Source organism: Amblyraja radiata, chromosome 19 (assembly GCF_010909765.2).
Source record: "Amblyraja radiata isolate CabotCenter1 chromosome 19, sAmbRad1.1.pri, whole genome shotgun sequence".
Classification (NCBI taxonomy): Eukaryota; Metazoa; Chordata; class Chondrichthyes; order Rajiformes; family Rajidae; genus Amblyraja; species Amblyraja radiata.
The window spans coordinates 47,590,900-47,618,101 of record NC_045974.1 but is presented as its reverse complement, the minus strand read 5'-3'; the positions used below and the strand labels follow the sequence as shown (position 1 = coordinate 47,618,101).

The 27,202-nt window shown below is 43.6% G+C and overlaps 1 protein-coding gene across 1 annotated transcript; it reads left to right on the top strand.

Moving 5' to 3' along the window:
• Positions 1-27,202, top strand: LOC116984204 (NXPE family member 3-like). Its single transcript, XM_033038346.1, has 6 exons — positions 1-136; positions 1,020-1,150; positions 7,439-8,226; positions 19,550-19,623; positions 23,752-23,961; positions 26,649-27,202. The coding sequence occupies exons 2-6, from the start codon at positions 1,049-1,051 to the stop codon at positions 27,200-27,202; spliced, it is 1,728 nt and encodes a 575-aa protein (XP_032894237.1). The 5' UTR covers positions 1-136; positions 1,020-1,048.

Genomic DNA, 27,202 nt, shown 5'->3' with positions numbered 1-27,202 from the left:
AGTCGACTTTTCAATCAATGTTTGAAGCATTCATTCGTGCTAAATGTGACCAGGTAATACCAACAGCAATCTGTCTCCTGCAGATAATTTGAAAGCTTCTCGACATCAATGACAAGAAAATAATTGCAAATCGCAGGTAATTCAACGCCGTCGCGAACTAGTTTATGTTATTATGTTTTAGAATCAAATAAACTGTTCGTGCCTGAGAAAACACCCTCGCGATAAAAGCTGATACAAGGAACCGCAGATGCTGGTTGACAAAGTAAAAAACACGAAGTGCTGGAGTAACTCAGCGGGTCATGCAGCATCTCTGGAGAACATGGATAGGCGATGATTCTGGTCGGTACCCTTCTTGTGACTGATTGTGGAGGGCTTTTTTTGAGGAGTAGATATTGGTGCCCCTAGAAACAGTAACAGACCAACCACCACCACCACAATCAGTCTGAAGAAGGGACTCCGACGACAAACTCCATCTTATCGATGTTCTCCAGAGATGCCGCCAGATAAAAGCTGCGGCTTTGAATTCTCGGAAGTATACTGGTCGATGGGGGGCTGATTCATAGACCTATTATTTCATGTGTTTTCGACAATATTTAAAGCACGGGGCAGATCATAGATTGGCTTTCACGATGAATGGCGTAACGCTAAATCAATATCACAGGTTGATCAATAAATAAATGACGGGCGGAAAATTGCGGATGATGCGTGCGGATGTTTTACCCGTGGTCTTCATGGGTTCAGGGACCAGAATATTAGATTATATTGACATTGGAAACAAGTGCTAAAGTTGACAGCTTCAGCAGAAGTCATGTAACGCGACGGCCGGGTGACCATTTTCTAACAGAACACTGTACTTAACGTAGTGAAGAGACAATTACATACGAAACGTAACTAACTTCATACCAAAGATATTCCTCCAGTCCTTTGCCACAGTTTTACTCCCATTGTCGTTTTGTAAAGTTAACGTGTGAAGCCACGGGCGGAAACTCTCGAGCTCTTAATTGTTTTCTTAGTTGTAGATGTACACGGGATTGCGGGGGCCTCCAACATGGACAAACACACTACAAAAAAAACCACTCGTGTCGGACGATTCCTGATTGTGGCGTTGCTGGCACTGGCATTGGTGTTTCTAAACTTGCGGCATATAAAGGTGCGTAGAAAGATAAAACTAACGCTCATGGCTCCACGCAATGGATTGATAACTGTGTGAAATAGAAAGATTAAACGAGAACTTACCGTTTGAAGTTTGATTTTGAAGTGCCAGATGGGCATCAGCTTGGGGTGGGATGTAGACCGCGGTCAGGATGATGGAGGTGAATTCCCTCAGTAGGTAGAAGGGACGGCACTTCACCGCCAGATGTTTGAGGTGTGGAGAGCAGTAGTTGGATAGGCCTGCCACGTCTGAGCTCCACGCAGAGTTGACCATAGAAACATAGAAAGTAGGTGCGAGAGCAGACCACCAGGTCCGTCGAGCCCGCACCGCCACTCGCTCATGGCTGAACACTAAACAGACACACTTACCCACAAACAGTAGACACAAGACACAGAACACAAGACACTACCCTCCCCTTTATACCGCTATCACCCCTCTCCACCCCAAGAACCTCGTGATCTCCTGGGGGAGGCAAAAAACCGGATAAAAACCCAGGTCCAATTCGGGAAAAAAATCCGGGAAATTCCTCTCCGACCCCAATCCAGGCGATCGACACTTGTCCAGGAGATCACTCAGGTCTTACTATACTAACCATACCTAGGTCCATATCCCTGCCCTCTCCCCGTAGCCCCTTATCCCCTTGGCAGCTAAAAAACCATCTATTTTAGTCTTAAATATATTTAAAGTTTCTGCTTCCACTGCTCCCTGGGGCAGTGAATTCCATAAATTAACCACCCTCTGGGTGAAGAAGTTCTTCCTCATCTCAGTTTTAAAAGAGCCCCCCCTTATTCTGCAACTATGTCCTCTAGTTCTAGTTTCCCCGATCATTGGGAACATCCTCGGTGCATCCACCCGATCAAGGCCCCTCACGATCTTATATGTTTCAATGAGATCGCCTCTCATTCTTCTAAACTCCAAAGAGTAGAGTTCCAGCCTACTTAACCTTTCCTCATATGTCAATCCCCTCATTGCAGGAATTAATCTTGTAAACCTTCGCTGCACTGCCTCCAGGGCTAGTACATCCTTTCTTAAGTATGGACCCCAGAACTGTACACAGTATTCCAAATGTGGTCTCACTAATACTGTGTACAGCTGCAGCAAGACCTCCGTGTTTTTATACTCAATCCCCCTAGCAATAAAGGCCAAAACTCCATTGGCCTTCCTGATTGCTTGCTGCACCTGCATACTAACTTTTAGTGATTCATGTACTAATACCCCTAGATCCCTTTGCGTTGCATTACAACGCAGCTCCTCCTCATTTAGAAAATAACTTGCCCTATCATTTTTTCCCCCAAAGTGAATGACTTCACATTTATTAGTATTAAATTTCATCTGCCAAGTTGTTGCCCACTCACCTAGCTTATCTATATCCTTTTGCAGACTCTTCCTATCCTCCTCATCCCCTACTTTTCCTCCCATTTTTGTATCGTCCGCAAATTTTGATATATTACACTTGGTTCCCTCCTCCAAATCATTTATATAAATTGTGAACAACTGGGGTCCCAGCACCGACCCTTGCGGAACCCCGCTAGTTACCGGTTGCCATCCCGAGTATGAACCATTTATCCCCACTCTCTGCTTCCTATTTGTTAGCCAATCCTCTACCCATGCTAATATATTACCCCCAATCCCATAATTTTTTATTTTTAGCAATAGTCTCTTATGTGGCACCTTGTCAAAAGCCTTTTGGAAGTCCAAATATACCACATCCACCGGTTCCCCTTTATCCACCCGGGTTGTTACTTCCTCAAAGAATTCGAGCAGATTCGTTAAACAGGACTTCCCCTTCACAAAACCATGCTGGTTCTGTCCGATGAAGTCATGTTTATCCAAGTGCCCCGTTAGTGTTTCTTTAATAATTGTCTCTAACATTTTACCCACCACCGATGTTAGACTAACCGGTCTATAGTTACCCGCCTTCTGTTTACTTCCTTTTTTAAATATAGGTGTTACATTGGCCATTTTCCAATCCACTGGGACCGTTCCTGCCTCCAGGGAGTTTTGGAAAATTATCACCAATGCATCCACAATCCCCACCGCTATCTCCCTCAAGACCCTTGGATGTAATCCATCAGGCCCAGGGGATTTATCCTCCTTCAGTCTCATTAATTTCCCTAATACCACCTCCTTGGTGATCTTAATAGTATTTAGCGCCTCCATTCCTACCGCCCCCTGTTTATCCAGCGTTGGAATATTTTTTGTGTCTTCTATGGTGAAGACTGATACAAAATACTCGTTTAATGCCTTTGCCATTTCCATGTTCCCCACCAACAACTCTCCAGTCTCACCCTCCAATGGACCAACGTTCACCTTAGCCACCCTTTTTCTTTTTATATAGCTATAAAAACTCTTACTATTAGTTTTTATGTTGTTCGCTAAATTCCTTTCATAGTCTATTTTCCCCGTCTTAATTAATCTCTTAGTTATTTTTTGCTGACCTTTAAATGCTTCCCAATCCTCTACCCTCCCACTATCTCTGGCTACCTTATATGCCCTTGCCTTCAGCCGAATACTATCCTTTATAGTTTTACTGAGCCATGGCTGACTGTTCTTACCCTTACCCCTTTTTTTCTTCATAGGAATAAATTTTTCTTGAAGGTTATACAGTACACCCTTAAACGTACACCACTGCTCATGTACCGTCTTATTCTTGAGTCTGCTATCCCAGTCAACTTTGAGGCAGATACCCCCTCCTCTCCCTTTCCAGATGCCAGTGTACGGTCCATACGGTGGATGGAGACCCTTCAGGCTGGACTGCTGAGTCTGGGGAGCTGGGGGTGAGCCATGTCTCTGGGAAACAGAACACAGAGCATTCCCTCAGCCCCCTTTGTTAAAGCAGCCTTGCCCTTAATGCTTCCACTTTATTTTCAAGGGACTGTACATTGGTCAGTAGGATAGTAGGGAGAGGGGATCGAAGTCCCCTACGCTTCAGTCTGATCTGAAATCCTGCCGGTCGGCCACGTTTCCAGTACACAATTTAGCAATGTTACAAAATGTTGAGATTTTAAAAATCAAGTCTGCAATGTATCCCATCAGATAAAGCATTAAAAGGAAGTTTAATTTGACACCTAATTCCCTTTCATATCTTCTGTATTAAAAAAGTTATGGCCATTTTCATACTTGGAATTAGCATCTTGTTCCCTATTGCTTTTGCATTGACAACACAAAAGTTGTGATCGAGAACAGTCAAAAGCCCATAACTTTCTTATAAATTAAGAAAACTGAATGAAATGTTCAGTTATTATAGATTGAAGCATTATGATACAAATATAAAACATCTTACTTGGATGACCTGAAATTAAAGCATATAATTAGTTAATTACCTAATTGTAGTCAATTATAAAATTGACTGGGTGTTCAAAAAGGAACTGCAGATGCTGGAATATCGAAGGTACACAAAATGGCTGGGGAAACTCAGCGGGTGCAGCAGCATCTATGGAGCGAAGGAAATAGGCGACGTTTCGGGCCGAAACCCTTCTTCAGACTGATGGGGGGTGGGGGGGGGGGGGGGGAGAAGGAAGGAAAAGGGGAGGAGGAGGAGGAGCCCGAGGGCGGGCGGATGGGAGGGTGGGAGGAGACAGCTAGAGGGTTAAGGAAGGGGAGGAGACAGCAAGGGCTAGCAAAATTGGGAGAATTCAATGTTAATGCCATCCGGACGCAAGGTCCCCAGACGGAATATGAGGTGCTGTTCCTCCAATTTCCGCTGTTGCTCACTCAGGCAATGGAGGAGACCCAGGACAGAGAGGTCGGATTGGGAATGGGAGGGGGAGTTGAAGTGCTGAGCTACCGGGAGTTCAGGTAGGTTATTGCGGACTGAGCGGAGGTGTTCGGCGAAACGATCGCCCAACCTACGCTTAGTCTCCCCGATGTAAATCAGCGGACATCTAGAGCAGCGGATGCAGTAGATGAGGTTGGAGGAGATACAGGTGAACCTTTGTCGCACCTGGAACGACTGCTTGGGTCCTTGAATGGAGTCGAGGGGGGAGGTGAAGGGACAGGCGTTGCATTTCTTGCGGTTGCAACGGAAAGTGCCCGGGGAGGGGGTGGTGCGGGAGGGATGGGAAGAATTGACGAGGGAGTTGTGGAGGGAGCGGTCTTTGTGGAAGGCAGACATGGGGGGAGATGGGAAGATGTGGCGAGTGGTGGGGTCACGTTGGAGGTGGTGGAAATGGCGGAGGATTATGTGTTGTATTTGCCGGCTGGTGGGGTGAAAGGTGAGGACCAGAGGGACTCTGCCCTTGTTGCGAGTGCGGGGATGGGGAGAGAGAGCAGTGTTACGGGGTATGGATGAGACCCTGGTGTGAGCTTCATCTATGGTGGCGGAGGGGAATCCCCGTTCCCTGAAGAACGAGGACATTTCCGATGCCCTGGTATGGAATGTCTCATCCTGGGAACAGATGCGGCGTAGGCGGAGGAATTGGGAGTAGGGGATGGAGTCTTTACAGGGGGCAGGGTGGGAAGACGTGTAGTCCAGATAGCCATGTGAGTCAGTGGGTTTGTAATGTATGTCGGTCAGGAGTCTGTCCCCTGCGATGGAGATGGTGAGGTCAAGGAAATTGACTGTTGTGACGGAAATAGTAATAAACACCCAGACTGCCTTGAAAATTCAAAAATGTGATATTCTCAAGATCAGAACATTAATATTATTGTATTATATGCTGTCAGTCAGTAACAGATAGGTAAATAAATTCCAATTTCTAGCAATAGACCAAGTCTTTATGGAGAAGATCAGTTGCTAGCTGGCACATTGGGATATCATAATCAGTAGCATCATCATACTCCTCAGACTGTAACTCTGTACACCTTGTCTTTCCTCAAATTTTCAATTTTGGCATTGTAAACTACAAGTTTTTGCTCTTCAAACGACGCGTGACATGTCTTTCTGCCCAGTAATTTCCCATTAAGAATGTCCTATAGATTCAATTTCTTAAGAAACTGATTTTTTTTTTAAATAGCCTAAGTATCCAAATAACAAACTAATCCCATTCACACAAGAATTCACAATATAACATGATTTTTAATTCTCACTGTCATGAAGTCATATGCCAGATGGAAGGAATTTGATGTTTAATTCCCATAAATTAATCTAGAAACATCCACTCAATATAATCAACATTTTTATTATTTTGCACAATACGTGACTAAAACTGATATTTAGTATAAAAATATTGATTATGGGTAGACAATAACACAAAATATCAACGATGCTCTTGTGACATGATTGTCAAAAAAAACCAATTTAAATCATATTGCGAGTGGGTTTTTCTGGAACGTTGCATTTGCGGTGAATTTGAACCCCATATCGGCAAGAAAAACATTGCCATATTGTTCGTATGGGGCCCAAATCACATTTTTGCAACTTAAAATTTGATTAATACCATCCCAAGAAGCAAGATTATATGTAAAATACACAAATTACCTGGAGTTTTGTCCCGTTCATGCGATCCGTCACGCTGTAGGTGCTGAGGGCGTTAGAAGTCACTTTTTATTTTAATCAAATCATTACATTGTCTCGCGATTAACAAAAAAAAAACCGGGAACGCAAGTCCGATCGAATTTTCTTCATCAGCTAGGAGCCCGAGGAAGTCCGCCTCTGCCTCCGACAGGCAGGAGAAAACGGCATTTTAATCCCCTCCCCCCCACATTATCTTATTGAAACACAAGATAAAGTGGGTTTGGACACATTAGAGGCAGGAAACCTGTTCCCAATGTTGGGGGAGTCCAGAACCAGGGGCCATAGTTTAAGAATAAGGAGTAAGCCATTTAGAACGGAGATGAGAAAGAACTTTTTCACACAGAGAGTTGTTAGTGTGTGGAATTCTCTGCCTCAGAGGCCGTGGAGGCTGGTTCTCCGGATGTTTTCAAGCGAGAGTTAAATATATCTCTTAGGGATTGCGAAATTAAGGAATATGGAGAGAAGGCAGGAACGGGGTACTGATTGTAGATGTTTAGCCATGGTCACATGGTATGGCGGTGCTGGCTGGAAGAGCCGAATGGCCTACTCCTGCGCCTATTATCTATTGTCTATCTTTGTTTGTCTGTTTATGATTTAATCAATTGAGTACTGTGTTGTGAACCTGTTGTGCTGCTGCTATCAGTAAGAATGTAATTGTTCCGTTCTAATACATATGACAAGAAAACACTCTCGAATCTTGAATAATAATATTCTAATCATGTTGTAAAAATTCTATGATTTAAACTGAAATTTGAAATTTTTAGTCTCGAGGTTATAAATGCTGTAAAATAATTTGAAAAAAAAATCATTGACTTTGCTGTTTTCCATAGTTTGCGCAATTTTCAATTCCCGGAGCAAAGTCAGTGTGGATCAGATACCCAGCTCCGAAGAATCATTCCACATTACTGCAGGAAGTAAAAATGCCGAAGACTGAATGGATCCACAAGCTGATGCAGTATGGCTATCAGACTCATAGTTTCACCCTTGAAGAAAGAACAGAGGGGACAGTACTGATGAAAATGATTGAATGGCCAAAGACTCCCGATACCAGTGTGCCCTTTAGGAAAAGCAGTGACCCATTGCATACTTGCTTTATCATTTTAAATCCTGAGAAGACTTTCCACGTTGGAGATCAATTGCAGGTGATGCTGCGAATGTTTGACTTTGACGGAAATCCAAAACAATATGGAGGTGACTATCTGCAAGCACGGATTCACACCCCAGAGTTAAAGGCTGGTTCAGCAGGGACAGTTATAGATAACCAAAATGGATATCATTACATTAATTTTACTTTATCCTGGCCAGGAAAAGTCCAAGTGTCAGTTTCCCTAATTCATCCCAGTGAAGGGATCAAAGTACTAAAACGGCTGCGTGAAGAACGACCAGATCGAATTTATATGAAAAGCACTTTCAAAGCTGGAGCAATTTCAAAGACTACTGTTTGCCATGTGTTTTTAACTCCAACTAAACCACTATGTAACTTTACCGATCCCAGGACAGGTGAGCCTTGGTTCTGTTACAAACCAGAAAATCTTCCGTGTTCTACCCGAATCAATCATGCTGGACGTGGATATTTGAGAGATGTTTTAATTGGAGAAGAGAGGCTGTTTATGCAAAGGTATTCCTCCTACATTTTATCTTTTATATTTTTATATTTCCATTTAGTGTTTTCTGTTTTTATTTCAGATATCTAGCATCTGCAGCTTTTTGCTTTAAAGTTACAATTCATTTTGGTTCTTTATTTATTGAGTTCTTATCGATTTATAGTATTTATTAACTTACTTAAAAAAATGTAGGTAGTCCAGATTCCTCTCGTATCCCAAGTACATGCTGGTTGGTAGGTCAGTTGCTTATTATTAATGCTGTCTTAAAACACATAAAGGTGGATAAATCCCTGGAGCTTTACAGAGTATATCCTAGAACATTGTGGGATTGGAGGAAATGAATTGCAGGGGTTCGGGCAGAGATATTTAATTCATCGTTAACCATAGGTAAGGTATCGGAAGACAAGAGGGTGGCTAAAGTTGTGCCATTATTTAAGGAGAGGATAGGCTGGGGAACTATAGGCTGGAGAGCCCAACATCAGTGGTGGGAAAGTTGCTGAAGGGAATTCTGAGAGATTAGATCCACCAGCATTCTGAAAGTTTCTCAACTATATGATTTGGCTGAACATGTAGGTGGCACGGTTACTAAGATGATGGATGAGACCAACATTTTTGATATAGTGAAGTGAAGAAGGTTATCTAAGATTACAACAGGATCTGTATTAGCTTGAACTGGGCACTGACAGATGGAATTTAAGTCGGACAAGTGCGATGTATCTCACCCTGGAAAACAGATTCTGATAATCTGGCCTATCATTATCTCTCATAAATCAACATAATTCTATCTTTTTCTTGCATATGGCGTGCACAGCCTAAAGTTGTAAGACAACTTGTTCTGTTTGATCTGTTTGTGCATGCCGGGTTGATTGCATTCGTTGAAACAGGGTGGACCACGTGAAGGTTGCAATCTCCCGCCCCGACATAATTCTCGCAGGTAGCCCATCAGCTTCTGACATTCCAGAGAAAACAATCCAAGTTTGTCCAACCTCTTCTTATAACCAATTGTCTTTATATTTAAATGATACTGTTTTTATTGATGCTACCAATGTGATGATATTATAATGAATGCTTCATGGGTTCAGGTAAAATGTATTTTTATTTTGTCTGTTTATCGTTTTTCTCTACTCTCTATTTGGAGGGTACTTTTTACATGCAGGGGTTCTGATCCATCCTGACAACATTGGTCTTATTACACATTTGTTACCTTGCACAACCATCTTGTAATTGATCTTTAATTTTCCAAATGGTTCCTCAGTTGAACCCCCACTATCTTGGTACACTCCTTGAAGTATTATAGTGGAGGTATTTTATTTTCCAGCACAAAGATAAGTAAGCCTATCCATATGGAACTGGTTCCTTCTTCCTTGGTGTTTACAGAAATTAATAGTAAGATTAACCGAGAACTTACCAGTTTGAAGTTTGATCTTTATTTTATGAGGAGTTACGTCGAGGGAATACGTGAAGACCCCGCCAGCACGCATGCGCGGCATGCTTCAAAGCAGCGGTGTGAAATCACAGTAATAGTAAGTGAAATAAACATAGTAAGATAAGAAGAACTAGGAAGCCAGTTGACCTTTATGATAGAGGGTGGGCGTGGAGGGCACATATTATCTCGACGTAACTCCTCATAAAATGAAGATCAAACTTCAAACTGGTAAGTTCTCGTTTAATCTTACTATTTTACTTCGGAGTCACGTGAGTGAATACGTTAAGATTTTAAAGATCTGTGATTTCATGCCGTGGAACAAATCCATGCTTCACTCACTGCCGAAGTCATCCAAGGGAGGAAGTATGTTATCGTATTCAGACATTAATCAAATTCAAACAATAACTATTAATATTAACAAAATTAATGCTCCCTTGGGTTAAATATATTACATAATTCAAAATTGATTCTGCAGGTTTGGTTATTGGCTTATTATAAAAGAGTTGGAAGTTCTTCTCTCTAGACTATCCTGCTGTTGCCAGGATATGGTCCATAGGCACTTCCCTGCAAATTTGGCATTTAGTGGAGGTTTTATTGTGCTCTTTCGTAAGCAATTGATTTCATACTGGGTATTGCGGAGCAATGCCAGTGTGTCCTGTTGAGTGTCCGTCTTCTCTGTACCATTGACTGAACGAGCAAACAATGTGATGCCCACCGTCAGAAGTTTTAGAAACTTCTGTAGTTTGACCACCTGGGTTCTTATGCCAGTCCCACTGTACCCCCAGATCACATTGTTTACTGCAGGCACTTTTAACGAAGTAAAGTTCACAGGAGGCATATACTTCTCCGTAGTTTCGTTAACTACTTGTTCCTGCAGAGGATGGAAGGACAGGTAGTCGATGCTGGCCGCCAGCTTGGTCTGCAATGGTGCTCCTGATTGCGGTGGTCCGCAAATTTCGTGACCACTCCCAGTAGCTCCTTAGGATCCTGCACCCCAAGCACACTGCCGTTTTCTTCAGCCACGTCCCCTTTTTCAGGACCAGCCCAGCCCTGGCCCGCAATGCTCCCCTCCGTCGAGGGAGATACATTGGACGGCCCTGGATAAGGTGCTGTTATGGGAGTGCGAAGACTACCATGGTGAGCTTGCCCCATCTCCCGGAGCAAGTCACATTGGAGCATTTGCTCCATCAACCGCTTGTGCCGGAGAGGCGGCACCTCTGCTGCACTCGGGCAGCGCGTCCTCCCGACCGGACTCATCTGAGTATATCGGCCGGACCGACTCCTGCTGGGCTTTACCTCCAGCCCGCTGCGCAGATTCGGGCTGTACAGCTCGCGGCGCTGGGCTCAGCTGTGCAGAGTTTACGTCTGACTGTGGACCGCAGAGTTGGTCGCCCCCAGCTGTCGGAACTTTCACAGTCCCCCGCAGCCATACGAGACGCGACCCATTTTTCTTCCCCTTGTCCACAGTGCTACAACACAAAGCACAACAAGGGGAAGAGATACGACGTTCGAATAAAATGTCTTACCTGTAGGTCCGTTTTTTTCAATTTTGCCGCGGGAGAGCTCTTACCCCGCCCGCCCGTCGCTGGTGCAATGCGTGAGATGATATATTTTGCATGCGTGCTGGCGGGGTCTTCACGTAGTCACTCACGTGACTCCAAAGTAAAATAGGTAGCCTGCATTTGCCCCACAGTGGCACACAAGCCATGGATCTATCAGATGTGTTCACAAACAGAAGTAATCTCCATGGAGAGCGATGTCCGAACAAGGCCACATTGTTGCTCCAAAACTTTTTATCGTCTTTCTCACCACAATGTAGCACCTTATCACCAACAGACATCCAGTTGGAACGCAGCAAATCTAGTCTTTGCAGGGATAAATTTATACTGACAAACCCTTTTGATTGTTAATCACAGCCTTACTTTATTAACTTTGTTGTCTGATCCCTCTGTCAAAGCAGTATACTGAGCACTGCTTGAGGCTGACTTGCAGAGTTTACGCTAACTCATCCAGCTTACCCTAACTAACAAGTTCTCGGCAACTCCTTTTTGTTGTTAAGACATCTGCGTTGTAATGATGAGATGATCACTTGACATGTCCATCCAAGGATGCTGACTGACTGAAACCTCTGCAAGGTGGGGGCTCAATTGATGTGGTGACAAAGAAGGCACTGACACAACTCAATCTTTATTAATATTCATATCAGTTTTAAATGAGTTAAACTGTTATAAAGACAGTTCGATCTAGCTCTTAGGGCTAAAGGAATCAAGGGATATGGGGGGAAAGCAGCACAGGGGTACTGATTTTAGATGTGTTCGAGAAGGAACTGCAGATACTGGAAAAGCGAAGGTACACAAAAATGCTGGAGAAACTCAGCGGGTGCAGCAGCATCTATGGAGCAAAGGAAATATGTAACGTTTCGGGCCGAAACCCTCCTTCTTTTGAAGAAGGGTTTCGTCCCGAAATGTTACCTATTTCCTTCGCTCCATAGATGCTGCTGCACCCGCTGAGTTTCTCCAGCATTTTTGTGTACCTACTGATTTTAGATGTTCAGCCATGATCGTATTGAATGGTGGTGCTGCCTCGAAGGACCGAATGGCCTACTCCTGCACCTATTTTCTATGTTTTCTATGTTTTCTATGTTTTATGTTTCTAAATTTGCAAGCATTTAACTAAACGATTCAACAAGAGCTTTGTAACTCTTAATCACCTAATTTACTGATATGGCTTTTCCTATCTTGCTGCCCAATAATTGAAACAGCACTTGGACTTGGATTCCAGATGTAAGATGAACTGGTTGGGATTACTTCAATGGGTTGTAATCTTCTCTGAGTTAAGATGTCAGGGTTCGCCTTCTGTGTTAGCTGTCCTCGAGTAATATCACTCCTGGTGTACAATGTTTATTTGATGTTTTCACATCAATCTTCTAGGCTGGGGGTCCTCAAATCCCAAATGAGGCAATTGGAAATTGGAGCTTGGACTTGATTGCTCCTGACAATATTCTCACATGGGTACCATAACTAAGTCTTTCTACATTGCTATTTCATCGTTTTAACCTGTACATCTGGTTATTCCTTATTGCCATAGTGATAAAGCCCCTTTTCCTAAGTTTGATGCCTTTGTTTATCGGATTTTCTTCGCTTAATACACCTAAATGGTCACTGTTGTGTTTTCACTTCATTTTGCCTCTGAGCCTGGAAAACCTGTGAGAATGATGAGAAGATAGACTGTTACTTGCTTCTGCTTTTCCTTCTATCATGAAGATCTGATTACAGTCTGTCCCACATAGTTTAATCGCCATCAATGGCCTTTTGCAACAGTTCCTGATTCTCTATTCTGTGTCAATATTCTTCCAGTTAAATTGTTGTTAATTATTTTGGTCTTCTCGGTAAACTTTATAGACCATGAGCTGAGCATGAGTGAAGTAATCAAATGGAACCTAATGTCCAGTCTATGTTTCACGTTTGAGACCCTGCATCAATTTGAATCTGAGACGACTATCGCTTTGGCTCCACAGATGCTGCTTGACCTGCTGAGTTCTTCCAGCAGTTTATTTTTTTGTTCCAAATTCCGGCATCTACCATCGCTTGTGACTACCCTCTGTTCTGAAATGATTATTTACAACAATTGTCTCACAATAACTTGCTTTGTAGAAGTTTAGTTGCTAGCCATGTGGCTACAATAGAGACATACAGCTGCTCATACAATGCTACATTAAACTCCATTAGCAAGCCCTGGGCACATTTGCTCAGCTGATCAAGACCCTGCCATAGTTCTTGATAATCATCTTCATTGTTTATGAAACTACCTATTTTAGTATCATTTGCAAACTCGCTTATCATGCCTTGTACATTCTCATCCAAATCTCAAGCAGATGACAAACAGCGATGGACCCCATACTGACCCCTGAGGCACACCACTATTCACAGACCACCAGTCCAAAAAGCAACCTTCTACCACCATCTACTTCCTACCATGAAGCCCATTTTGTTTCCAGTTAGCTATCTCTCCCTAGATCCCGAGCGGTCTACTCTTCCAGAGCAGATGACCATTGGTTAACCTGCTACATTTCCGGTGGGCGGCGCGACTCACGTCGCAGCGGCCTCTGCAGTCCGTCTGTCTTTTTGTTATTTTTTGTCCCGTTTTAATGTAATTTTTATTTTTTTGATGGGGTATGTGTGTGTGTGTGTGTGTGGGGGGGGGGGGGGGGGGAACTTTTAAAATCTTTCCCCTGCACGGAGAACCCGACCTTTTCCCTGTCGGGTCTCCGTTGTCGTTGGGGAGCAATGTGGAGCGGCCTCCAGCAGGAACGTCCTGGGGCTCCAGTCACGGAGCTGCGGAGCTACTCACCATCGTAGAGCTGGCTGAGTTCGGAGCGGGTGGAGCGGTGGTGGCGCGCTGCTGCGACCCGACCCCCGGAGATTCGGAGGCTTACCGCAGGTCTGGTGGACGGTGATATCAGGAGGCCGCGGGTCCCTGCTGGGAGACCGCTTTTCGGGGCTTCCGCAACGGCGACTTCTCCCGCCCGAGTAGCGGGGTCAAGGATGACCTGGAGCGGGGCCTTACATCATCGCCCGGCGTGGCTTCAACGGCTGCGGGACTTTGCCAGCACCCGCCGGGGGCTCCAACAACAAGACCCGGAGTGCGGCCTTGCATCACCCGGCGTGGCGTTAATGGCCGCGGCACAATTGCCATCGCCCGCCGGGGCTTTGACTTTGACTCTGACATTGGGGGGGAGAGGGGAGTGCAGGGGAGAGATAATTTTTTTTTGCCTTCCATCACAGCGAGGAGGAGATGCGCTGTGATGGATGTCTGTGTAAATTGTGTTGTGTCTTGGGTCTTTTTGTCTTGTATGTATGACTGCAGAAACAACATTTCACTTGAGCCTCTATGAGGTTCAAGTGACAAATAAATGGTATTGTGTATTGTATTGTGTACAACGGCCTTGATAAAGTCTATACAGTCTACATCTACAACCCTGGCCTCATTAACCTTCATAGTTGCTTCTTCAAAAAACTAATCAAATTCAGATGTTTCCATGGAACAGGAGACTGAGGGGTGATTTATTTGAGGTGGATTAAATTATGAAGGCACTGGAGGATGGAATAGAAAGAGACTATTTTCCTAGCAGACCATAAACATGTAAATGAGTTACTGGAACAATGACTGGATATGCGAAATTTTGTCACCTGGTGCATGAAAAGTTGTGACCTGCCAGGCTTTGGACCTTGTTCTAGAAAATGAGTTTTGCTTGAATTGTGAATAATCTCTGATTTTACTTCGGAGTCACGTGAATGATTCCGTGAAGAAGCCCGCCAGTGTGCTTGCGCGTCGTTACATCTAGCGCATGGTGCAGCGACTGACTGGCAGACGCGCTGCTCCTTCTAGCGGCAAGTTTAAACCTGCAGGTAAGTTTTAAAACTTATTTCCAGGTTCTGTGTTTTGTCTTGCTGGAAGCTCTGTTACAGAGTTTGCCTGCTGGATTCGATTTCGGGGCAAAGTCCGGACGGGCCGCGGGGAAACCGGTTATGGACCGTGGGGATATCCCGGTCCGGACCGCTGAAGCGCGGGTAGCCGGCAGCCGTCGGGTTCGCTACCGAAGTCGCTGACAATGGGGTCAGCGGCTCCCAGACCCCTATGGTGCCCCAGAAAGGGGGTAAAACCAGGAGTAAGTCGGTCAGGCCTTTGGATTCGGACGAGTCGGGCCAGGAGGGTTCCCCTCCTTCAATGGGTAGCGACTACGGACGTCTAAACCCACATGGAGCACCTGATGGAGAGGTTGCTCCACAATGATACTCCAAAGGAGGGAGTTATCAGTGCGGGTCTCCTCGGGGGCCCACGGCAGCGGCACCTGTTTCAGGGCTGCACAATGTCTCCCTCTCTGAGGAGGGGAGCATTCGGGGTCAGTTCCTGTCTGACTCAGAGCAAAACTCCTGATATAGGTCCGTAGGAGGGTCCAAGTCAGTGCAGGTATCCTCAGGGGTCTGCGGCAGCACCTGTTTTCAGTGCTGCCTACGAATCTCCCTCTCTGTGGAGGGGAGTGCGAGTGGTCAGTGTGTAACTGACTTCAAATTCGAAAGTATGTCCGTGGAAAATACTGGAGCACATGCGTATGGCTCCAAGGAAATACTCGCAAACGAAGGGGTTACTGCCGGAAGAGTTGGTTCCAGCCGTTGGCAGAAAACCCGGAAGAGGGCAGAGTTCCCCTCACGCTATAAGTGCCGGCTGTGAACAGCGCTATCAGGGGTGAAATTGGAGGCATGAAATCCAGGAAATGAAACCAGCCACCGAATCTTCTCTTCGGGTAAGATTTATCCAACAGGGATACCTGGATGAGAAAGCAAAAGCTGTCGGCCAAATCAAGGTACCAACGACGAACAAAGCTTCATCGTTTTTGGCGACAACACACCCCATGCGTCATCGGCAGTAAGCAGATCACTGAAGCTGGTGGCAGCTTGAAAGCTGGGCAGAGGTCTTTCAGGCCAAGGTCCAAGCCGGTCTCAGGAAATATGGAATCCACACACCCTACCAGTCCTACTCTCCAATCAAGGACGGGAATAGAACCCACATGAGGGGCCTTTGGGCTTACCATAAGATTATCGGTAACCATGGAGGTAGGTGGGTCTGGTTCTTCAGAAACATGGGGTATGTGGACCATTTACAAGTTGGTAATATTTACACTTGTTTTTTGTACAAATGACAATGATAACATGAGATTCAGATCCGTTTATAAACTAAATGATAACATGTGATTGGCTTATTTTGCACAGTATACAATGGTTCCAAGCATGGCTTGGAATTGGGGCCAGAGTTGTCTTTCGAGGCAAGCTCAGTATTAAGTCCAGGATTGCCTTTCGAGACAGGCTCGGGAATCTGGTCAGAGTTGTCGTTCGAGGCAGGCTGGGAATTATGGCAGTCGTGGCCTGTTTATTGTGAACGATGGAGGATGTCGGTTCATCCTTTATTTAACTCGCATGTGCAACATAGACTATTCAGAATATAGAACTTCCTTACTGTTAAACAACTGATTTCCATTCTCAGGGATCACCGGAGACATTTGAAATTTATCTGGATGGGACAATTATAACAGTTAAAGGGTTGCAAAATGTGTTCAATTCAGCTCCCAGGTTATTTACTAAATTACTAAACCGGTGCTTGGACTGCCAAAAGCTCAAAAACACTTGTTCTGGCTTATCTGGATGATATTCTAAACGCTATATTTTGCTAAAATCAACAGTTTCAGCCCCAAACTATAATTGAGAAATTGCGGTTCCTCATCCATCCAGTTAAATTTAAGTTGCTACCAACTAGCGTTATTGATTATGGGATTTACCTTTAATTATTAATTTGTCTGTGACTCCGCCCTGGGGAAGAGAGTGGAAACAATAGAAGCCTGTAACAACCTTGTTGTTATGAAGCAGCCTTCTATTCATCAAGTGTAATTGGCAATATAGCAGCAGTGTTTCAGTTGTGCAAATTGAGCCTTGCATTAACAGAACTTACAACGTGCAAAGTAGTAACCTCTCAGGTGCCATGTAGGTCATTGTTAACAGACCTATGCTATTACCAGCTGAAGCTACCTAAAGACACTCTGTGCATTCTATGGGTTAAAGGGTTATTGTGCGAATATGCATAATTGGCATGCTCAATTCCAAGTTGATACACTGTGGTGGTAGCATATGTTAGTCACATGGGTGCAATCCAGTCATATATACCTAACCTCATTTGGTGTTGGTGTATCATCACATAAAATCAATGACAACACAGAATCGATGTATTTTATGGCATTATGGCTCAATGAAACACCGAATATCGATATGTTTGTATCCAGGCTCATTCACTGGTTGCAAAAATATGTGGTTCACAGTAGTGAGAGATACATTCTCGCTACACGGGGGAGGAATGTTCTTTTATGCCTTTTCTCCATTTTGCCTCCAGTCGGGTATTGCAATAAATTCAGCAAGTTCCCGCTTCAGAGTTTTCGTACTGTCTGACTGGCCTATGCAACCATGGTTCCCGCTTATGTTGGGAATATAATATAACCTTATATGGTTATTCTAAACATAAAACTTTGCTGGTTCAGCCTGTGACTCGGGAAACCAGCCCCTGCATGATAAAATCAATTCATTGACTTGCAGACTCTGAGAAGACTGCTCCTGCGGCTCGGATTGTCAGACCGATCAATGTGTGTGCTCACTGCAGAGTGCAGGGCTAGCACCAAAACATCAGTACATTTCCTCTTCAGGAGATGGGAAGCGTTTTGTTTAAATACTATGTTACATATAATATGGCACGGATTACTGACGTCTTGGAGTTCATTTCAAATCGGTCTTTGACAATAAATTGTTATAAAGCCATTAACGTAGCCCAACGTGCCTTCTCATCATATTTGCTGCAGCGAGCGGGACCCACTCTGTCGTATCTCTCCCTTTGATATCCTGTTTATAAAGGATATCTTTAACACAAGTTCTCCCAGGCCCAAGCACACAGAAGTATGGGATATTGGCATTGTGTTAACACTACTTCACCAGGGTTGCTCCAGCTACATCCTTATCTTTGGCCCGGCTCTCTTGAGTTAGTTATCCTCAGGGCGCTGGTCTGAGCGCAACGGGTCCAGTGACTACATAAATTGCGACTGGACAGTATGGTTACACCTGCAAATAATATAATATTTTACGTTTATGATTTAGTTAAGTAGAGCAACCCAGGGGCATCAGGTCGCAAACTAGTTCTCACGGCATACCCCATGGACCTTCGGTTATGTGTGGTCACACATTTACAACAATACGTCAAGGTCACCTAGCCTTAGAGGCTCTGATACTAGCAATGTTTGTTAGTTACAAAAAACCTCATTAGAAGGTATCAGTTCCGACAATCTCCAGGTGGCTAAAACGGGGTTTTGGCTTATGCAGGAATATATACTAATATTTTCTAATCTCACTCCACCAGGGCTGCTACAACATCAGCAACAAGGGTTATGTACGTTCCGCTGGACCACATCCTAGTGACTGCAGGATGGTCTAACGAACGAGCTTTCCAAACATTTTATAATAACCCATAGCCAGACCGGGGGTATTTGCCAACTCTATTTTAGGATCTATTTTATAGTTCCTCCCAGATGAGAGGGGTTACTATTATTATTATTTGTTCATTAAATAGCATCAGCATGTTTTAAATCCATGTCATGTCTGTATGCGTTATCGATGTTTCCCTTGTCTGTGATCAACTGATGCTGTTGTGTTTGTGTGGACTTTTCCACGGCATGAAGTTACAGAGGTTTGAAATCTTCACGGAATCACTCACGTGACTCCGAAGTAAAATAGTAAGATTAAACGAGAACTTACCAGTTTGAAGTTTGATCTTCATTTTATGAGGAGTTACGATGAGCGATTACGTGCCCTCCACTCCCAACCCTTGTATCATAAAGGTCAGCTGGTAATTCTAGGTTTCTCTAATCTTACTGTGTCACTTCAACTACTGTTATCTGTGATTTCACACCGCTGCTTTGAAGATTGACGTGCATGCCAAGGGCTTCTTCACGTAATCCCTCATCGTAACTCCTCATAAAATAAAAATCAAACTTGAAACTGGTAAGTTCTCGTTTAATCTTACTATTATCCTCTAACCTGATGTTTTAGTTGTTAGTTACAATGTCTGATATTTTAAGAAAATCAATTGTTACCAGTAGAATAATGTAATTTAACGTAGATCAATTTGGATTTAGATGGATTTGTTAAATTACAGGTTCCATACTATTCAGAAGATGACATTTGAAGCTAAAATTGTGGAAGCTACGTTAATTGCGATGTGCTAGGTTGGATAAGTAGATTATTTGATGACTTTCTTGGACTGCCCTTTTTATGCATTTTCTATTGACACAGTGACTTAATGAATGGTATTAACATTTGCAGTAAAGTCAACCTCAACATGCCCATATTACCCTGTGCCATGGGTTATATAATCGTAGAGCCGTCACCTCAACCAAGTAAGATCATTTTCAATCATGTCTAAAAAAATATAGTCTAGTGTATTGGAGGAAATAATAATAGAATAGTGAAGCAGTTCCTCGCTATAAATATGCAGACCTTACAAACAAAATATAACTTTACAGCACATGTAGTTCTTTCTTGAATTTGAAGAACATTTAAGTTATAATTTAATCAGCAAAATGTATTATTTTCTAGGGCTAGTATTGATTCAATATTATGCACCTGTCACCTCTCAACCAATACAATCCATTTATTCTTATAGGAGATATGGTTGCCAATTGTATTTTTATAATTTTAATACATGGTTGAAAATATAATCTAAGATAAAACTGCATTTTCTGGGACTGAAACCTCTTTCCTGGTGTGGACCATCAGTAGTGGAGGCAGATCATCACCCAACATACATCTAGTCAGTGCAGCTCTTCCATTGAGTTCACCGAGCCAGATCTCAACAGTAACTGTACCAATAAATGAAGGTGTTAACTTTTTGAACAGAAAAGGTATGGGCTTGAAGTACTATTGGTTAACACTGGTGATATGAAATTTTAAAGTAGCAATTCTGTGACCTCCTCTGGCAGTTCATTCCAGAGTGAAAAATATGCATCTTAGATTAGATTAGATTATTTAATGACCACACAGTCAAGCTGGTGGAATTCAGGTTCAGTACAGGATGTTACAAGGTAGGCTGATTCCCGTCAAACATAACATAAAACACAACATCATACAATATATAGTACATGCATGGGGAGGATATGTGCTGTTGTCATAGTGTGTTCAGAATTCGGGTTGCGTGTGGGTAAGAACTGTTTTTAAATCGAGATGTTTTGGCGGGCAGTGAGCTGTAGCGCCTTCCTGATGGCAGCAGGTGGAAGATGTGGTGAGCTGGGTTGGAGGGATCAGGGATGATTTTCTTCACCCTTGACACGGAGCGTTTGTGATGGAGTGATTCTATTGATGGAAGGGGAGTGCTGATGATTTTGGATGCTTTGTTAACTATGCGCTGGAATTTATTACGGGAGTGAGTGTCTAAACTGCTGAACCAGACTCTCTAACTTTAGAATCTTCTAAGTTGGGATAAATACTGGGTGTTCACTTTATTGCTGCCTCTCATAATTTGATATAGTTTATTAAAGTAACTCCATCAGCACCATTTTACAAGGTTCTACTATTTACTGTGCAAGTCCTGCCCTGGTTGACATCCCAAAATGCAATGTATCACACTTATCACAGTTAAATCCCATTGGCCAGTCCTTAGCTCACCTCCCCAACTGATATATTCTGTTATGTACTTCAATATTACTGTGAGGTTTGAGAGAGCCTAGGGTAAGAAGGATCTCAGGCATCATTTTCACTCTGGAATGAGCTGCCAGATAAGGCTACAGAAGAAGATACAATTGCTACTTAATAAGATAGAAATTGATAGGAACGGTTTTGACAGTTATAGTCTAAATGTGGGCAAATGGGACTAGCTCAGAATCCCAGAATGGTCAACACAGCAAAGTAGTCCGAATAATCTGTTTCCATGCTCTATAGCTCTGTGATTCAGTAGAATATGGAGAAAATGAGCCCTGTTGTGTAAGTACTACTCACTGTCCACCATATCAGCAATTTGGGTATAAATTTACTAACAATGTCAACAAACAGCAGTGGACCCACACTGACCCCGGCCATACACAACTGGTCACAGGCCTTCAATCAGAAAAACAACCTCCACAAATACCCTTTGTCCTCCAAACCAATTTTGAATCCAATGTCTAGCCTACCTTGGAATCTATGTGATCTGATCTTGCAAACAAGCTTACCAATGTGTGATCTTGTTAAAGGCTATGCTAAAGTCCATAAAGAGAATATTCACTGCCCTTACCTCATCAGTCGTTTGTTGACATCGAAAATAACCTGACAGATTCACGAGACACAATTTTCCGCAACAAAAGCCTTGCTGACTATTCTCGCCAATTCTGTCCCCTAGAATCCCTTCCAACAACTCTCCCACCACTGGCAGCTGGCTCGCTGGCCTGTAGTTTCCTGATTTGTCCCAGAGCCTTTCCCAAATAATGGTGCAACATTAGCCATCCTCCCAGCTTTCAGAAATTCATTTCTGGCTAATGGATCTTAACAAAGGAACCATCCACCCAGCTGCCCTGCTGCCAACCTAATTGACACAACATTGTTCGCGTACTGCTCAGATTTGTTTACTTTGTACATTCTGTACATGGAAATTATACCTAACCACTCAAAAATGTATTGATAGCCAAAGGGAAAATGTTTCTCTTTATATATGTTAAGGGGAAAAAGTGTAGCAAGTCAAATGTGGGTCCCTTGAAGGCAGACACGGGTGAAATTATTAACCATATAGGGGAACAAGGAAATGGCAAAATAGTTGAATAGGTACTTCGGATCTGCCCCCTAAGGGAGACACAAACAATTTCCCAGATGTACTGGAGGACAGAGGATCTAAGGGGGTAGAGGAACTGAAATACATTTTCATTAGGCGAGAAATAGTATTGAGTAGGCTAATGGTACTGAAGGAGGATGAATCCCCTGGGCCTGATGGTCTGCATCCCAGGGTCCTCAAGGAGGTGGCTCTAGAAATAGTGGACGCATTAGTGATAATTTTCCAATGTTCAATATATTCAGGATCAGTTCCTGTAGATTGGAGGATAGATAATGTTATCCCACTTTTCAAGAAAGGAGCGAGAGAGAAAACAGGGAATTACAGACCAGTTAGCCTGACTTCGGTGGTGGGAAAGATGCTGGAGTCAATTATTAAAGAGGTAATAGTGGGACATTTGGATAGCAGTAAAAGGATAAGTCCAAGTCAACATGGATTTATGAAAGGGAAATCATGCTTGATTAATCTTCTGGAATTTTTTGAGGATGTGACAAGTAAAATGAATGAAGGGGTGCCAGTGGATGTAGCGTATCTAGACTTCCAGAAAACCTTTGATAAGGTCCCGCACGGGAGACTGGTGACTAAAATTAGAGCACATGGTATTGGGGGTAGGGTGTTGACATGGATAGAACATTGGTTGGCAGACCGGAAGCAAAGAGTAGGAGTGAACTGGTCCTTTTCAGAATGGCAGGCAGTGATGAGTGGAGTGCCGCAAGGCTCAGTGTTGGGGCCGCAACTGTTTACCATATATATTAATGATTTGGAAGAGGGAATTAGGAGCAACACTAGCAAGTTTACGGATGACACAAAGCTGGGTGGCAGTGTGAACTGTGAAGAGAACGTTAGGAGGTTGCAGTGTGACCTGGACAGGTGGAGTGAGTGGGCAGATGCGTGGCAGATCCAGCATAATATAGATAAATGTGAGGTTATCCACTTTGGCGGCAAAAACAAGAGGGCAGATTATTATCGCAATGGGGTTAGTAAAGGGTAAGGGGGAGGTGCAGCGAGACCTGGGTGTCCTTGTACACCGGTCACTGAAAGTTGGCTTACAGATACAGCAGGCAGTGAAGAAAGCTAATGGAATATTGACCTTCATAACAAGAGGATTTCAGTATAGGAGTAAAAAGGTTCTTCTGCAGTTGTATAGGGTTTTGGTGAGACCTCATCTGGAGTATTGTGTACAGTTTTGGTCTCCTAATTTGAGGAAGGCAGTGCAGCGTAGGTTCACGAGATTGATCCATGGGATGGCGGGATTGTCATATGAGGAAAGATTGAAAAGACTGGGCTTGTATTCACTGGAGTTTAGAAGGATGAGGGGGAACTTATAGAAGCATATAAAATTATAAAAGGACTGGACAAGCTAGATGCAGGAAAAATTTCCCCAATATTGGGCGAGTCCAGAACCAGGGGCCACAGTCTTAGAATAAAGGGGAGGTCATTTAAGACTGAGGTGAGAAAAAACTTTTTCTCCCAGAGAGTTGTGAATTTATGGAATTCCCTGCCACAGAGGGCAGTGGAGGCCAAATCACTGGATGGATTTAAGAGAGAGTTAGATAGAGCTCTAGGGGCTAGTGGAGTCAAGGGATATGGGGAGAAGGCAGGCACGGGTTATTGATAGGGGACGGACAGCCATGATCGCAATGAATGGTGGTGCTGGCTCGAAGGGCCGAATAGCCTTCTCCTGCATCTATTTTCTATGTTTCCATGTTCCTATGTTTCCCCTTATATTCAGCCACAGTTCTTGACGAATGCGTCCGGGGAAAACCAATGTCTACACCATCTGGCTTTTATTATAAGGACCAGTGGATGCCACTGACCTGCAATATTCGTCGCTTCAACACTCCTGCAAAAGTTACCGACTGCCTTCGAAGAAAAAAAGTTCACCTGTTTGGAGATTCCACTATGCGTCAGTGGTTTGAATACTTGACTGCATTTGTTCCAGGTTAGTGTGATTTATCACTCTATACAGATTTGTCTGGCTTATTTGCCTATCCTTTTTATATCCAAATACAAAACTGAAATAAGGAAAAGAGTTAAATGAGAAACGAAATGAGAACTTTCAGCAATTGTGTGAGTAGCCAGTCTTAAATGTGGTACTAAAAGAGTGCAAGTGGATCAGTTAAATGAACCAAAGTAATTGTAGACAATCATCTTACTGAAATAGTGTGGAACAGGGCGGATATGGGTGTAGAAGTGATTTAGAGAAGTGAAATGCCAAGGACCCTGACGCTATGGTGTAGAAAGTTATATGACCTCAGGAACATAGTCAAGGTCAGATAGACAATAGACAATAGGTGCAGGAGTAGGCCATTCGTCCCTTCGAGTCAGTACCTCCATTCAATGTGATCATGGCTGATCATCCACAATCAGTACCCGTTCCTACCTTCTCCCCATATCCCCTGACTCCACTATTTTTAAGAGCCCTATCAAGCTCTCTCTTGAAAGCATCCAGAGAACCGGCCTCCACTGCCCTCTGAGGCAGAGAATCCCACAGACTCACAAGTGTTTCCTCATCTCCGTTCTAAATGCTTTACCCCTTATTCTTAAACTGTGGCCCTTGGTTGAGGACTCCCCCAACATCTGGAACATGTCTCCTGCCTCTCGCGTGCCCAAACCCTTAATAATCTTACATGTTTCAATAAGATAACCTCTTATCCTTCTAAATTCCAGAGTAAACACGCCCAGCTGCTTCATTCCCCCAGCATATGATAGCCCTGCCATAATAACCTGGTGATAGTGTGTCCTCATCAAATTCCTAATCATGTCATTCCTAAGTCTTCAGTTCACATCCCACTTGATCCTCAACCTATAACTTCTTTTAATTTACAATGGTATAGATGGTTCCCCAGTACAAACCTCCTTTTTCTCTTATTGGACAGCTAAGAAGTGAAGGCTAGCCAAGGCTAAACAGCTGACATGGATTCACACCGCCACTTGATCTTTCATTCACTGTCACCAGTTTAAATACCATAGATGCGTGCGTTATATGTGGTATTTGCATCTAGCAAGTCAACAGGCATACAGTATGTAGTTTGCAGCCAGACAGGTAGAAATGGAAGCCAGGAGGCAGCTTACTGCAGAGGACCTTGCTGAAGCCAACAGTTGGGCAGCTTGTAGAAGTGCAGAATTAGATAGACACAAAGTGCTGGCGTAACTCAGTGAGCCAGGCAGCATCTCTGGTGAAAAAGGGTGAGTGACATACTGAGTGGGGACCCTTCTTCAGACTGAGAGGGGTAGGTGTTATGAAGACCTGGAGCCAAGAAAAGACCAGGACCGATCAGGGCTGGCCACAAAGGCCCTCAGACAGGGCGGTACCCTGGTAGGCCCATTGTTGGCTAGGGAAGGTGTGATCTCAAGAGGGAAGCAATGTGGAGACTGGGGAACTGGTTAAATGACTAGGTTGAGGAAGCAGAGGGGAGTGGAGTGAAGTATAAGTATAAGTTACTTAAAATTATCGAATCATCATTCATACCACTGGGATGTAAGCTACCCAAGTGAAATATGAGGTGCCGTACCTCCAATTTGCGAGTGGCCTCACTCTGGCAATGGAGGAGGCCCAGGACGGAAAGGTCAGTGTGGGAATGGGAGGGGTGTTGAAATGGTTGGCAATCAGGATATCCTGTCGTCTCAGTGGATCAAGCGTAAGTATTCAGCAAAATAAGTCTACGTTTCGTCAAGTATAAGTATGTTAAGTCACCAAGTCTACATTTGTTTTCACTGATGTACATTGGAGCACACATTGGGAACACCAGATGTAGTAGGTGGGGTTAGAAGAAGTACATGTGAACCTCCGTCTCAGATGAAAGGGCTGTCGGGGTCCCTGGACAAAGCCAAGTTTGGAGATGCAAGGACATTTGAGGAGATATATATCGGCTATAGGCAGTCGGGATCAAGCAAATCCCTCACTGAGTATAAGAAGCGCAGGAGTATACTGAAATCAATCAGAAAGGCATAAAGAGGACATGATCTGGCAGTCAAGATAAAGGCAAATCAAATAAATTCTACAGGTGTATTAAGAGGAAAATGGAGGCTAGAGAGAGAATAGGTCCCCTTAGGTATTAGCACAGCCATCTTTGTTTAGTGCCACAAGAGTTGAGGTAGGTATTAAATGAAAATGTCTAATCAGTTTTTTTACTGAGGAAAAGGTCGTGGAAGCTAAGGAATTGGAACATAGATGTTGATGTCTTGGACAATATATGATTTATCAAAGAGAAGGTATTGATGGTTTTAAAGCACTTAAAGGTGGATAATTCCCAATAGCCTGACCAAGTACATCCTCTATGGAGTCTAGGTGGAATATAGATGCCTCTGGTGCAATGGCAGTGTTAGATGGGGAACATAAAGATGGTTGCATCACTTTTTAGTTTGGTACTTCAAACGCTCAAGAACGAAGGAGGATGCAGTAAGTGGTGGACATTGTTTAGCCCATTACAGATACTGTTCTCCCCACCATCCCCACTGTGAAAATTCTATCCCTTTGTTCAACCTTTACCTTGGGTGGCAGGTAAATTGACAGCTCCCTTTGTTGTGATGTTGTTTGGATTGAAGTGCCCATCCCAGTTTCTTCAATATTAACATTGCCAATATTGTGACTTAACAATTTAAGTGTTCAGGTATTTTTCTGTTTAGGTATTAGAAGGTTTGACCTTGGAAATACAGGAATGACTGGCCCTCTGTGTGCCTTCGACATGCAAAACAACATCATGCTGAAATATTTTATTCATGGCCCGCCAATCCAATTCGGCACCATTTCAAGCCAGCATCTGTACTACATTTCAAATAAACTGAATGAAATTGAAGGAGGGAAAGACACAGTTATTAGCATTGCTATATGTGCCCATTTCAGCACTTTCCCAGCAGAATGGTACATCAGAAGGCTGCAGCATATTCGAAGATCGGTTCTACAGCTGCTCAGCAGGAATCCAGATACGATGGTCGTTATAAAGACTGTGAATGTACGGGCCCTGACACAAGATGTAATTCTTAACTACAGTGACTGGTTCACTTTTCAACTTGATTCACTGATGAGAAGGATGTTTGCTGGCATCAATGTAGCATTTGTGGATGCATGGGAAATGACCATAGCCCACTACCTGCCCCATAACCTACACCCTCTGCAAATCATAATAAAGAATGAAATAGATGTGTTTCTTTCACACGTGTGCCCTTCCAAAAAGAGGTAA

Coding starts and splice junctions, on each gene's coding strand:
- LOC116984204 (XM_033038346.1), top strand. CDS start 1,049: ATGGACAAACACACTACAAAAAAAACCACTCGTGTCGGACGATTCCTG. Junction 1,151..7,438: donor TAAACTTGCGGCATATAAAG/GTGCGTAGAAAG, acceptor TGTTTTCCATAG/TTTGCGCAATTTTCAATTCC. Junction 19,624..23,751: donor AGAGCCGTCACCTCAACCAA/GTAAGATCATTT, acceptor CCTTATATTCAG/CCACAGTTCTTGACGAATGC.